Source organism: Lactuca serriola, chromosome 5 (assembly GCF_051521515.1).
Source record: "Lactuca serriola cultivar US96UC23 chromosome 5, Lser_US96UC23_V15, whole genome shotgun sequence".
Classification (NCBI taxonomy): domain Eukaryota; kingdom Viridiplantae; phylum Streptophyta; class Magnoliopsida; order Asterales; family Asteraceae; genus Lactuca; species Lactuca serriola.
The window spans coordinates 350,471,474-350,487,419 of NC_136412.1; the positions used below are offsets into that span (position 1 = coordinate 350,471,474).

Genomic DNA, 15,946 nt, shown 5'->3' on the forward strand with positions numbered 1-15,946 from the left:
CAAGGACTAGAAGGAACAGATAAACTTCGACTCATATACTTGTTTCTACTACTTGTTGAATTATACACAAAGGCACGTTTTATAACATCAAGTTAGTGATGCGTTTTCGTGCAATCAATGCATAACCAACTCATAAGCAACAACTCATATCTCTTGGTTTGAAGACTTATATGATATTACCGTCTCATGATCACTCGAGATAAATTCCATGAGGTGATGCAAGTGAGCGTGGGTTTATTCCAATACTCAGAACTTATGAGCACTCATGAATGTTGTAGCAACCATTGCTATGGCTAAACACCTTTATTCATCTACAAGCCCAATTCATGTCAGTCTTAATTCATACCTACTTCCGACGTATGACCGACTGTGGAAGTTTGAATAACTTAGTTATTCGGAAAGAATAAACTAGTTATTATGGAAGTCAAAACATGCGAAGTGAAACACAAGAATAATTGAATCCAGTATGGTCCTAACACTTATGAATATGAATAAAACACCTTTTATTCATCACCATATTGATTACACATTATTCTGTTTCGATTTATCAACTTAACACTTGAATTAAAACAATAGTTGTCCCATGCTCCAAGCAAGTACACTATGTTTTCAAAACAATAGTCATGCCATACTCCAAATATGCAACCTATGTTTGTCTATGATCCTTACTTTGTGAAGTAGATTAATTGAACATGATTCCGATGATGCTCATTTCACAATCCCAAATCCTTACCGTAAATGTAAGAATATCAAATTCTTGTCATTTACTGTAATATGTTAGATTTTAAATTCATATGCATTGTTCCTCTTGCAATGACTATGCACAAAAGTCACAGACATTACAAAGTATTCCAATGGAGATCCATTCCATGGAAACGAAGTCTCACATTCAAAGTACATTCCTTTAAATATCCTTCTTGCATAAAAGATTCTAACTTTCTCATAGATTCTTGAAATCCAACTCCCAATATGGAAAATATTTCCATATTCCAATTTTGACTATCACTTCTGAACAAGAGCTACCTCTTTTCTGAATATGTCAATATGGCCCTTTCCAAAATTTAGCATCATACTTCCAACTGTCCATGAGAAACCAATCTTAGGTAAACCTTAGATTGTTCTCGACATTTGCTTAATCATTTCACTCATATCCGGTTTTATTCCTTTTCCCTCTTAATGCTCTAGGCATTTTGAAAATTTAGAATAGATAGATATTGTCGCACATGTGATCGATCCTATACCCGAAGCATATGGGACACAATTCATGATGTCTCACATAAATACATGATACTAGATCAGTCTTTTGCTACAATATTTTTATTTGCCATGTTTTCAAAAATCGACTATGAAGAGGGATGTTGTAATCATAATCAAATTTTTGAGAACGCAATATATATAGAATTTCTTTATGTTGAACCATTCCAACATAAAATTCATATATATATATTCTTGACTAAAGATGATTAAAATCTCAATCTAAACTTTTATGATTGAAATTCGAAATGAAGTATAATATCCTTTCCCTTAATTATAGTAAAACAACCTTTTTCCAAGCGAAACTTTTGTTTTCTATAATTAACAATGTTTATCATTATGCTCCCACTAGCATAATAATTATTTAGCATAACAATTATGCTCCCACTAGCTTCGACATGTACTCAGAAAACAGTTGGACTTCTAGAAATCAATACGTTATTGACTTTCTTACCAAAGTTCAGATTTATGATACGAGATGCTTTGATAAACTTTATCTAAGCTTCTCAGACTCATACATCTTTCCTTAGATAGCTCACATGTATGTCTAAACAATTATGAAGAGGGATGCCATAATCATAATGTTTAGACCTTTTTTCCATTTCTCACAAGTCCATGTTAGTGTGCCGGTTAACCACACATGCTCCACTAACGACTTTGAGAATGCAAATATCACAATTGCTATCTACTTAAAATCTACTTTGTGAAAGCGTTTCCTCACCATCATTTTCATGAATCAGAAAAAAACCTTATGACACTTAGATTTTATAGTGTATGTGTTCTTATCCATATGAATTTGTCAAAACCATAATCACAAGACAAGGTTAGTGACAATCTCAAAACCATATGGATTGAACTTGTTCAATCTTGATTTCTTGCCTCTTGGTAGCGCAAGGGCCCACCATTGCTTCCAAGTTGTTATGCACACAATTGAGAACTCACAGAACTCATATACATACTCAACTTTACCGGAATAGGCACAGAAACAAGAATTATGTCAACACGATAGGTTACAAACCTCAAGTCGTGTGCTAGCAATAAACTATAGGTTTTATCCTCGATTAGCTCTTGAAACTTTCAAGACCTTAAAAACTCCCACTGTATTCTTGACATATAAGTTTCTATTTGTCAAGAACCATTCCTTGACAACCAAACAAATATTCAAGAGTTAGTGCGGATTCTTATCAAGATAAACACTTCACACAATTGGCCTTAGTTGGTCTTTGTTTTATCCAAAACATCACAACTTACCAGTTTCAAATGTACAAGAGTAGAAAACATTTTACTCTTACATTTGACAAGTGTTATAAACCTTCTTTAAGAAGTGCACTCAAGTTACAATCTTGGAGTATGACTCTAAGACTTGTTTTGGAACGAAGTATGACTCATCTTCTTGATTTTAACCACTTCAATAATTCATGACTCCTCTTCTTAGCCATAAGAATGCACTAAGATGTCCCCAAAGGATGTATTGTGATATGGTCTCACAATCATTAAGATGATCATAAAACATGATACTAAAGTATTCTCCCATCTTTTCAGATTTGAGAAACTTTTATCTTTCTGCCAAATTTGATTCTTCTCATTCGTTCTGCCATACATTGAAACTTTTCCAATGTTTTAGAATTGTACTTAAACTATTAAGTATAACCATATTTACTAAAATTTAGTAAATCATGACAAATAGTCTTATCGATCTTTATGGTGGACTTTGACCTGCACACACCCAGTGTACCCGATCCTTTAGTCTCTCACCTGACTCATATATACATGTGGTCAGGGAATTTGTCTTAACTTTCCAAAAATGAAAATTCTCATTCAACATGCAATACAACCTACATGATGCCAAGTTTATGTACAATTGAAACTTGGGTGATGAGAATCTTTCCTTATTTAGTAAATTTAGACACTACCACAGATGAAAGAATCAAATTCATTATTTCTAGAAACATACACACATTAACTTTCCATGAACTCCATTGCAAGGAGATATAAAATGAAGTAAAACAAAATTTATATTCATTTATAAAATGCTGAAAAAACTTTTTCCTTACAATGCAACTTTAAATGGAATCTATGTTATTACATATTTCCTAGCAATCTATCATAACTCCTAAGCACCAGCTCAAGAATCCAATCTTCGAACCATGCGATTGAAATTCATCTTTGCGATCAGATTCATCATACTCTTCTTTTAAGCTTCCTTCCTTTTGCATGATCCAGCAAAACATTAAAATGCAACCCAGTCACATCATGTATTAAGGATCAACAATTAGGAACTTAAAAAAGTTAGATAGTTGACTTACCTGAAATAGAACCATACATTCTGACTAAAGATCTCAGGTAGTCAGGGCAACTTCGATTCCAATGTCCCTTTCCTTGGTAGTAGAAACACAGGCTCATCTGAGCCAACAGATAGAGCCGTCTCAGAAATGGCCTTTCTCTTATGATCATCAATTTTGACCATGGCCAATTCCTTCCCTTTAGGAGAAAAAATCATTTATGGGATGTCCATGTCAGCTTGGGAGGCATACCTTCCATTCCAAGTTGCTTGACCATTGCGCCAAATCATTGTTGATTCAGCGACAATTAGCAAATAGGTAAGATCTATTTAGGGTCATGTCATGATATGTCACATATTAGTCTTTAACAAACTCACTATATGACTCAGGAAGTAACTGAAGAACCCAGTCAATATCCAACTTCCTTGGGAACCCGACACCCATCATCCTTAGCTTGCCAATGTGTGCCTTCATCTCTAAGACATGTGCACACACTGGCTTTCCATCCTTGTTTTTACTATTCAATAGGACTTGAGTGAGTTTGAACTTTTCAAGTCTTCGAGCTTGTGGGTCAGGGAGAATAATTGGAGGAAGTGGAAGAAGTGAAGCATGATGTTGTGGGACATCATCTTCAAGAGATTTGGGAAGATCATACTTGTCTGAATCAGACTTCTATAATGGGAGAGATTCAAGTTAGTTGATTTAAAATCCTTAATATAACACCCAATATGAAATATTAAGGCTAGGACCCAACACAATATTTTATAACTTGGAAGAGGGATGCCGTAATCCAAGCTATAAAATATTTGAAGGTAGGCGAATGACGATTCACCAATTTCCACCATGAAAAACAAAATGATTTATTAGGTTTTAATTGGATTTGAAACTCCTAGATCTTTTGAGATTCATTGAAATTTTCAATGGCATGTTTCAATCTCGATTGTGCCCTTCAGGTTTTGTGACTGGGATGCCGAGGATCACAAAACAAGGTGTGAATAACCATGCAAATTCACTTGATACCCTTAATATTATCACCTAATCAATGTGTCGGTTAACCACACACGCTCCACCGATGTATGATAAACATTAAGTTACCCTTTTCCATCCTTACTAATCTAATTAGTGTGTCGGTTAACCACACACGCTCCACCAACGACTTGGTAAGGTACAAAGTGTAAATTTCATGGGTTAGCACCAAATTCACATTTTTCTAAAGTAACTAAGATTTGGATTTTATAAAAGGTTTAGTTACTTTATATTCATAATTAAACTTTTAATGAGAATTATTGTCCTTGTCCTACCCGTTCGGCTAACGACCCTCCACCAGTCAAGGAATCGGTGGGTGAGAGTGGACACCCATTAAGTTGCCATTTTATAGGCAACAACCTGATACCCCCTTATTGACCGGCTTTGTGAATGAGGCCTACTAACGGTAAGACTAAATTGCTCTTATACATATATATATATATATATATATATATATATATATATATATTATTAACTTATAATACTATAAAGTATAAGGATTGAATTTTAACTTTTAAAACTCTAAGGGTTGGAACAAAAGTGTGTGTGAGACTTTACAAATTTCAAAACTTGAGGGCAAGTTTTGAACAATTCAAAAACTTTTGGATTTTCATAACTTATGAGTTTAATTAAGGTTTTAAAAACTTTTAATGAAGAGACTCTTGGTCATCCATAACTTGAGGACAAGTTATGGAGTCCATAAAAACAATTATGATGAAAAGACTCTTCAACTTGTGAAACCTATGGTTTTTAATGGAATTTAAAGAAAAGACTTTTGGTAATCAGTAACTTGAGGAAAAATTATGGATTCCATTAAAACACATCAAGATCAAGAATTAACTAACAAACCATTTGAAAATAACTCCTATGATCGAATAAAACTCATAAGTTCATGAACATCCATATCAACAATTTCAAGAATCATATGAACACATACAAAACTTGAAATTTTGATAATAGCCTTTGAAATTGGATTAGCATAATCATTACAACATAAAAAACAGTTTTTATAAGTCCAAAACATTTTAGTGTAATGATTCTAGTCCAATTCCAGCTTAAAAATTCGAAAAACTGTCTCATACTCGTCGAGTGCATGAACCTACTCAACGAGTAGGATGAATGTATGCTTGGACTTGTCGAGTCCCCCCATGGACTCGGCGATTCCACTGTCCAGATAGCAATATTTTTCGATTTTTCAAGTCTTTGCATCAAGTATTCAAGAAAACAAGCCTAGGCTCTAATACCACTATTGGGTTTTGAGCATGCTAACACTCCTATGGTGTACATGCAACCCTATAAACCATGGATCTATGTTTTCTATAAAATACATGCAATCCTAACTAGCATGGTATGAGGAACTTGAATCATAAAATTACTAGTAGAATGACATACCTTTTAGTAGCGGTTGATTGTTTGGAGTTTGAGAGCCTAGCACCAATAGTGTAGATGCCTCAAATGGAAATCACCAATTACCACAAACTTTGGAAAAATATTGAGAGAATAATGCACACTCTTGAATTGGCCACCACTCTTGTACACACACAACTAGTCCCAAATTAAGTGCCAAGGACTCCTTTATATAGTGTGGAGGATTAGGGTCACATCCATGTAAACCCTAATACCCATGACTCTTCCTTTCCAAGGATCCATGGGTTAAAAGCTCCATGGACTATCCATGGACTCCCATGCAAGCCTAGCCCATTCCAAATGAGTATTATCCCACACTATATAAAATACAAGAGCCCATATTTAATTAGTCACCTTTTTTATCAACAAATTAATTATAAATTAATTTATGATCAATACTAATTAAAATAATATGATTTCATATTAATATGTTATAACTTATAATATATTAACAAATCATAAACATATTATTCTCAAAAGGTTATCCACGTCGTTCGGGTGAAGTGCAACCCAAATGGACCATGCTGGGTCGGGTCTAGTGCATCTCAAATATTGTTATGGACTTAGACACCTTATCCAACACACTGACAATGGCAACATTGGACGTCCAGAAAAGTCTTCTCATCCCAATGGGAAAGAATCAAAGAGAAAGGCTAAGTCTATGATTGTCTTGTGTACTATTCCAAAGGAGTCTGTTTGTTTCTATTGCCAAGAAAATGGACATTGGAAGCGAAGCTGCCCTGACTACCTGAGTGATCTAAGAAATGGTAAAGTCAAAATGTATGACTCTGCTTCAGTTAAATCAACTATCTAAACTCTATTAAGTTCCTACTTGTAGATTCTTAATACATGATGTGATAAGATTGCATTTTGATGTTTTGTAGGATCAAAGAAGAGAAAGGAAGCTTGAAAGAAGAGTAAGCTGATTCTGATCGCGAAGAGATGGATTTCGATCGCATAGTTCGATGTTCAGAATTTTGAGTTGCTGCTTAAGAGTTTTGATAGATTGCTTAGAAATATGTAGAAACATAGTTTTCATATGTATTTGCATTTTAAGGACAAGTTTTCATGTTTTATAAATAAAGAATAAAATTTTGATTTTGTCTTAGTTATATTTCCTTGCAATGGCATTTGTGAAAATTGATATTTGTATTTTTAGCAATATGAATTTGATTCTCTCGTTTGTGATAGTGTCAGAAATTTACTAAATAAGGAAAGATTCTCATCACCAAGTTTCAATTTCTCATGCAACTTGTATTGCATGATTAATGAGAATTTTCATCTTTGGGAAATTAAGACTAATTCCTTGTTCACATACATAGGTGAGTCAAGTGTACGACTAGGGATCTAGTACAAATTGTGTGTACTGGTTTAGGTCCACCACAAAAAACGATAAGACTATTCGTTATGATTTACTAAAAGTTTAGTAAATATGGTTATACTTACAAGATTAAGTATAGTTTTGAATCATTGAAAAGGTTTCAATAGATAGCAGAATGAATAAGAAGAATCAAATTAGGCAGAAAGATATAAATTTCTCCAATCTAAAAAGAAGGGAGAGTACTTGAGTATCGTGTTTTATGATCATCTTAGTGATTATGGAACCATATCACAATTGATCCTCTAAAGTGAACTTATGTGGTTAAGAAGAGGAATCGTGAATTGTTGAAATGGTTAAATCAAAAAGATGAAACATACTTCATTTCAAAATCAAGTCTTAGATTAATAATCCAAGATTGTTAATACATGATGTGATAAGATTTCATTTTGATGTTTTGTAGGATCAAAGAAGAGAAAGGAAGCTTGAAAGAAGAGTAAGTTGATTCTGATCGCGAAGAGATGGATTTCGATCGCATAGTTCGATGTTCAGAATTTTGAGCTATTGCTTAGGAGTTGTGATAGATTGCTTAGAAATATGTAGTCACATAGTTTTCATATGTATTTGCATTGTAAGGACAAGTTTCTGCGTTTTATAAATAAATAATAAAATTTTGATTTTGTCTTATTTATATTTCCTTGCAATGGCATTTGTGAAAATTGATGTTTGTATTTTTAGCAATAAGAATTTGGTTCTTTCGTTTGTGATAGTGTCAGAAATTTACCTAATAATGAAATATTCTCATCCCCAAGTTTCAATTGGACGGAATTTGGGATCATGCAACTTGTATTGCATGATGAATGAGAATTTTCATCTTTGGGAAATTAAGACTAATTCCTTGTTCACATACATAGGTGAGTCAAGTGAAGGACTTGGGGATCTAGTACAAATTGTTGTGTACTGGTTCAGATCCACCACAAAGAACGATAAGACTATTCGTTATGATTTGCTAAAAGCTTAGTAAATATTAAAAGAAGGTAGAGTACTTGAGTATCGTGTTTTATGATCATCTTAGTGATTATGGAACCATATCACAATTGATCCTCTAAAGGGCAATTATGTGGTTAAGAAGAGGAATCGTGAATTGTTGAAATGGTTAAATCAGATAGATGAATCATACTTCGTTTCAAAATCCAGTCTTAAAGTAATACTACAACATTGTATATTGAGTGACATATCAACAAATGTAGAGTAAAATGTTTTCTACTCTTGTATATTTGAAATTGGTAAGTTGTGATGTTTTGGATGAAACAAATATCAACTAAGACTAATTGTCAGAAGTGTTTGTATTGATAAGAAACCGCACTAACTCTTGAATATTTGTTTGTCAATGAATGTTCTTGACAAGTGAGTATTATATGTCAAGAAGTCAGTGGGAGTATTAAAAGATCTTGAAAAGTTCAAGAACTAATCAAGAGTAAACCTATTGTCAACCACTAGCACACGACTTGAGATTTGTAATCTATCGTGTTGACATATTCTTGTTTCTGTGCTCATTTCAGTTAAAGTTCACTATGCATGTGAGTTTTATGAGTTCTCAATTGTTTGCATAGGGCAAAGCACCTTGATCATTGAAAGTTCATTAATCAGTAAGGGTGATTTGCTGAACAACTTGGAAGACATGGTAGGCCCGTGTGCTGCAAAATGGCTAGAAATTTAGATTGAACAAGTTCAGTCCATATAAGTTTGAATCTGCCATAGACCTTATCTAATGATTATGGTTATGATAAATTCACATGGATAGGACACATACACCATAAAGTCTAATTGTCATAAGGTTTCTCTCTGCTTCATGAAAATGATTGTGAGGAAACTCTTTCACTAAGTAGACTTTAAAGAGTTAGCAATGGTGAAATTTGCATTCTCAAATTCGCTTATGATTACGGCATCCTTCTTCATAGTTTGAATTGTGAGAAATGGAAAATAGTTTGAGCATTCAGAACTTATTTTTGTAAGTTCTGAATAGTTTAGACACACATGTGAGCTATCTAAGGAAAATTGTATGAGTTTGATAAGCCTAGATAAAGTCTTATCAAAGCGTCTTGTATAAGAAATCTGAACTTTGATAAGAAAGTCAACAAGTATTGATTTCTAAAAGTCCAACTAATTTCTGGGTACATGTCAAAGCTAGTGGGAGAATAAGTGTTATGATAGTAATATAATAATTATTATACTAGTAGGAGCATAATGATTATGGTAAGTGTTGCGAGTTAACAATGTTAATTATAGAAAACAAAGGTTTCCATTCGCAAAGTTGCAGGGTTTGAAAAGTTGTTTTGCTATAATTAAGGGAGAGGAACTTATACTTCATTTAAATTCTAAAGGTTTAGATTGAGAATTTTAATCAAATTTAGTCAAGTACATATATGAATGTTATGTTGAAAAGATTTGACATAAGAAAATTCTATATATGGAAATGTTATAGCAAGAGATTGGTAACGTATCAGGTCTTTATGTAAGACATTATGAATCGTGTCCCATATGCTTCGGATATAGGATCGACTGCATGTGCTATAATATTCTCCTATTCTAATTTTCCAAATGCCTAGGGCATTAAGAGGGAAAAAGGTCTAGAACCGAATATGACTAAAGTTATTAAACAACTGGCAAGAACGATCTGAAGTTCTCTAAGGATTGGTTGCTTAAGGATAGTTGGAAGTATAGTAATGAATGTACCATATTGATATAATTTTGAGTAGATAGGATTCTATTAAGAATGGATAGTCATATGGCAATTATGGAAAAGTTTCCATAATGGGAGTTGAATATCAAGAATCTATGAGTAAGTTAGAAACTTTTATGCAAGAAGGATGTTCAAAGGAACATGCTTTGAATATGAGACTTCAGATCTATGGAATTGTCGTGTAACGATCTCCAATGGAATGTTTTGTAATTGGCAAAGTCTCTGTGACTTCTGTACATAGTCATTACAAAAGGACCACTGCATATAAACTTAGAATCTAACAGATTACAGTAAGTGGCAAGGACTTGGTATTCTTACACTTTCGATAAGGATTTGGAATTGTGAAATGAGTGTCATTGGAAATGTTTACAATTGATCTATTTCACAAAGTAAGGACCATAGGTAAACATAGTGTGCATGTTTGGAGCATGCGATGACTATTGTTTTTAATTCAAGTATTTATACAATGAATAATGTGTAATCAATATGGTGATTAAATAAAAGGTGTTTTATTTATATTCAAAAGTTTTGATACTGTATTGGATTCTATTATTCTTGTTTTTCACTTTGCATGTTTTGACTTCCCAAATAACTAGGTTATTCAAACCATCCACAATCGATCATACTTTGGAAGTAGGTATTGAGGCAAGACTATCATGAATCCATCTGTAGATTATCTAAAGTGTTTTAGACACAGCACAAGTTTGTTGCAGTGTTCATGGGTACTTCTGGAATAAGATTCAAGTATTGGACTAAACCCACGCTCATCTGAATCACTTCATGGATTTTATCACGAGTGACTGTGAGACGATAATATCTTGTATTCTTGAAACCAATACATGTGAGTTGTAGTTTACAAGTTGGTTGCACATTGACATATGTAAACGCACCAGTAACGTGGTGTTGTAAAACGTATTGTTGTGTGTGATTTGATGAGTAAGTACAAGCAAGCATTTGCGTCGAAGTTTATCCATTTCTTTTACCCAATGTGGATAAAAGCAATATCTGTGGGCCCCTCGATGATTTAGTGATGACAACCCTAAGTGGTTAGCCAAGCCTGGACTTATTTGATTTATTCAATTAGTCGGTCGTCATAAATCGAAAATCGGGAAACAACACATGAACCAAGAGAATGATTATAATCCATGTATCAGTTCATAGGATAACTAGAATGGGGGAATATATGATCCCTTATCTAATGTACGTGTCATTTGACTAGGTCAGAGTTCGACAGTGGCTTTTGAGAGCTACGATTGCTAGTCGAGATTTTGGAGTCATACTTGCAATAATAGTTATTAGAATTATCCAAGTGGGAGACTGTTGGATTAGGTGTCTAAGCCCATAACTATAATTGGTTTGTACATGACCCGAGAGTAGCATGGTCCATTTGGGCTGCCTTCACCGGAACAATCTAATAGGATGAATATTTGAGAAAGAGGTTATTTATGATTTATTAATATATTACAAGTATAATATATTAATATGAAATCATAATATTTAATTAGTATTGATCAAAAATTAATTTAGTGATCAAAAGAGACTAATTAAATTAACGGGGACTGATTATGTAAATCAGTGATATATATATATATATATATATATATATATATATATATATATAGTGTTTGGGCTATTGATCAATGTTGGGTAAAGTTTATGTAAGTATCCATGAAGAGTTAGCCCATATGAGATATGGATCATAACCTAAGTGTATGGATTAGGGTCTACCCATGACTCTTGGAATCCTACACTATATAAATGTCACCCCTTAGCCAAAAACAGTTAACCCTAAGAGTTCTAAGAGAACCGTAGCCGATTTTGGTGGTGCTTAACCTTTCTCTCAAAGTCTTCCTTTGTTCATGGTGTTTGTGAACTATTTGAGACATCACACTTGGGGTGTTAAAGCTTTCTAAGGCTAAGAAGTACAACTACATCAAGAGGTATTCATCTAAATATGAGTTTTATATTGTATATCCTCTATTGTATGCTAGTTAAGATGTATGCTTTGGAAAATTGAAATTGCATGTATAATTTTAGAAAACATAGATTCAAAGCATCTAGGATTGCATGTACATCGTAGGAGTGTTAATTTATGGTGCTTAAAACCCAACAGAGTAGGGATATCCCCAAGAAGGTCTTGATTTGTTTCCGCTGCAACCAGACCGGTCATAAAAAGGTCGATTGTCCAAGGGTGGCTGGAGGAGCAGTGGAGGCGCTTGCGTCCGCCACAGTGAGGATTATTGATGGCCACCCGGACAAGGCGGATGCTCCTACAGTGAAGAGTCACGCATTTTAGCTAACCACAGAGGAGGCTCGAGCAACACCGAATGTCGTGACTAGTATGTGGTCTATTTCTGTCTTAGTTATTTTATGGTTATGCTCATGTTATTATGATCTTGTATAGGGACCTTTTTGGTCATTGGATTGTTGGCTCATGTTCTTTTTTATTCGGGGGCTATCCGATCATTTGTATCTCTTGCACTTAGCAAGAACTTTTGAGATGCTTCGAAGACTTTGGCTTCCCCACTTGAGGTGGAGATTGCGGAATACCATACTGTGAGCGTTGCGAGGGTATTTTGGAAGAATGTTCTAAATATGCTCGGCGAGAGGTTTCCTATTGATTTGGTATTGATTATGTTGAGAGGATTGAAAGTAATCATCAGGAAGGATTGGATGGGGCCCAATGCGGTCATGATAGATTGCGAGTGGTAGCATCGGAGAGACTCCAAATGGATCTGGGAGCCGGAGGACGAAAAGAGAAAGCATTACCCGGATCTAGTTGCATCTGCAGACTTCGAGGATGATGTTTAAATCAAGTGGGGGGAGTTATAACATTCAAAAATCCAGGTATTTTATTTGGGGCTTTGTGGACCCTTCGTATGTTGGGCGTACATATGTGTACGCTTAGCGTACGCGAGCGGATAGGTAAAGTGACTTAGGCTCGTATGTGGGGCGTACAAGGCCGAGGTCAAAAACCCTAATATTCAGACTTGTGACCTATTTAAACGTTCTTAAGTCATTTGGACCTTACCCTAACCAGCCTCCATCACTTTCAAACGTCTCTAAAACCCTAAAACATTTATGTGTGCCTCTTTGTCTTGAAAGTGCATCAAAAAACTCCTTTTCGTGATCTAGTAAGGAGAAGGAAGTAGAAGCAAGCCTTAAACGTGGGAAAAGATTTTGGATCATGCATTTGGAGCACCTTGGGAAGCTTGTGGAGGTAAAAAGCTCTTACCTTGCTCTTGTTTATAATTAGTTGAGTTAAGGTGTGGTTTTGAGTCCTTTCTTGGTCCATGATCTTCTCTTGTGAGTTTGGTCAATTGCATAGGTTAGGGGGTTAGATCTAGGTCCCCTTGTATGGTTTGAAGCATAAAAATGATAGTTTGATGGTTGTGCTGACTTCTTGCACGAGCTTAATAGCTTAAGATGAAAGTTAATGGATTAAATAAGGTATTGGGTTCTCTTATTGCATGCTAGGTCATAAAGCTGCCAACTTTATGCCCTAGGACCTTAGAAACGACCTAGATGTGGATTTGGAACACGAAGTATTTGTGTATTAAGCACTTAATGGATGTTGTGCTTTACCTGTTTGTACATTGGGTGTACTGACCTGTACGTTGCGCACACAACTGAGGAACCCAGTACGCTAAGCGTACTTCTGAGGTACGTTGGACGTACGCTCTATTGAAGGTGTTGGGCTTACGGTGGGCTTTTGGGCCAATTGAACTCCACTTAGCCTTGGATATGGATTGATTGGGGTAATTGGGTCTTGGGAATTTTTTTGGGCTATTGATGTCATGTTTTGGCCTTATTGGGCCATATGGCCCATTATAGTCTTAGAATTTGATCCTAGGCCCATTAGTGAAGGAAAGACTTTTAGGCCATCATGGAGGGACTTTGACTTAGGATTTTGGGCTCTTTGACTAGGCTGAGTTGTAATCCTAATTAGGGTTACTTGTATATTTGTTTAGTGTGAGATTTTGGACTGGTAGTCGAGTAGCTATTGTTTTCAGCAGACTGAGGTGAGTCTCACTATACCAATGACTCTTCTCACTATACCAATTGGTCTTGGAAATGATGCCTTGGTGGTTTGATTTTGTTCTTCCCACCTTGGTCTTAGAAATGATGCCTTGATGGAATGATTTTGTTCTTTCCACCTTGGTCTTGGAAATAGAAATGGAAAAGAAGATAATGAAATGATAAGATAAGAAATGACACTTATGATATGATATGATATGATATTTTATGTATAACATGATTTTCATATAAATGATTGAAAATGCTTTATTGTACGAATGAAAGAAAATTTTCTTGAATATGATTAAAAATGCTTTATGGTATGAATTAAAGGAGTTTTTATTGAAAATGATTGAAACGTTTTATGGACTAAACCCCATGTAGTTCAAGAGACATTTTTGTTTTACATATATCCTTTTAATGCCATGTATCCCAGGTTATATGCAATGATAGAGTGATGTCTGATTAAAGCTTGATGATGTCTCTTGATAGATGGAGTGGAACTTGTCAAGTTCCTTATCAATGTACTGATGTAATTTTTATTTGCTTGCTATGGTTATGTAAGATGCTTAATGGTAACACCGAATATTTTAATTGTAAATGTTTTTATAGGACCAATATTTTTAAATGTGGTTTAACACCCGCAGTGAATTTTATAACCATAGCATTTGAAAAGGTTTTAAAGTATGAAAATTTTAGGGTGTTATAGAGGCGGTGTCATTCTCATCTTGAACAAGCTGCTGATCTTCAAGCACCAACATAGAGCGAGTGTCCCAAAATGATGGGACGTGTCGTTGATGTTTAATAGTGATGGTAATGTGATGGTACTTTGTAGATAGTCCATTCAACATGTAGGAGACTAGATTGAGTTTTGGAACTTTTGCATCCATGTTCTCAAGAAGATAGGCTAGATCCTGAACATGATTACAATAATCAACCATAAAGGAATCGCCAATAGTAATATTTTGGAGCTCATTGTCAACCTGGATGACTTTGTTGTTCTTGTTATCACGAAAAACTTTTACAATTGTCTCCCAAACCTCATCGGTCAGAGTTTGTTTTTTGAAGATGAGATGAAGGAGAGGAAGAGATAAGGTACCATAAAGCCAAGACTTGACTATGGAATCATTGTGTTTCCATGTAGCAATTTCCATGATTTGAATGGTATTTCTAGGAGCTTTGTCGACATAAGTAGACGAGCGTTGAACCGGAGGTGCGAGATGCTTAACCACTCCATAACCAATACAATGACTTTTTAAACAATTCACGCCAGATGTCGTAATTTATCTGATCGATATCAAGAACAATATGAATTATGTGTTTGATGTTTATTGCAGAAGATGGTTTTTCTGAGGGGTTGGTCATGATGGAGATTGGTTAGACAGATGATCTAGACATAGCATAAAAAATTAGGGTTACAACTGGGGTTAGGATCTTTCGCTGTGATACCATGAAAATTGGTATTTTCCTATGAAATATAGCTTCTATTAATCATATATATATATATATATATATATATATATATATATTTGTGTGTGTGTGTGACATCCTCATTTTCACGGCCAGAAAAGACCGATTTTGTTTATGCTTTATAAAAATCAGCGTACCTCTTTTAATAAAAATGTTGCGGAATTTGTTCCCAGTAAAACATGATAAATACGTTATCAAAGCATTTCCGAAGAAAAGTATTTTTATTCATTTTAAAACATTTGGGATGTCATCATCAATACAGAAACATAAGCATAAACATAACTTACATTCATTATCACTAGTGATTTATATATCCTTAATCTCTCAGTGTAATGTGACTTCATAACAACATTTGTGATATAAATAAACTGAGTGGGTCAGGTTGAGAAACCTGGTGAGTACATAGGGTTTTCAACCCATAATAATATA

The 15,946-nt window shown here is 34.6% G+C and overlaps 1 protein-coding gene across 1 annotated transcript; it reads right to left on the reverse strand.

The window, feature by feature from the left end:
- Positions 1-14,742: 14,742 nt before the first annotated feature.
- LOC145051118 (uncharacterized) lies at positions 14,743-15,201 on the reverse strand. Its single transcript, XM_078999253.1, has one exon. It carries the CDS (start codon positions 15,199-15,201, stop codon positions 14,743-14,745), a length of 459 nt encoding a protein of 152 aa, XP_078855379.1.
- Positions 15,202-15,946: the final 745 nt, after the last annotated feature.

Excerpts from the sequence above, each read along its gene's own strand:
- LOC145051118 (XM_078999253.1), bottom strand. The coding sequence starts at position 15,201 with ATGGAAATTGCTACATGGAAACACAATGATTCCATAGTCAAGTCTTGG.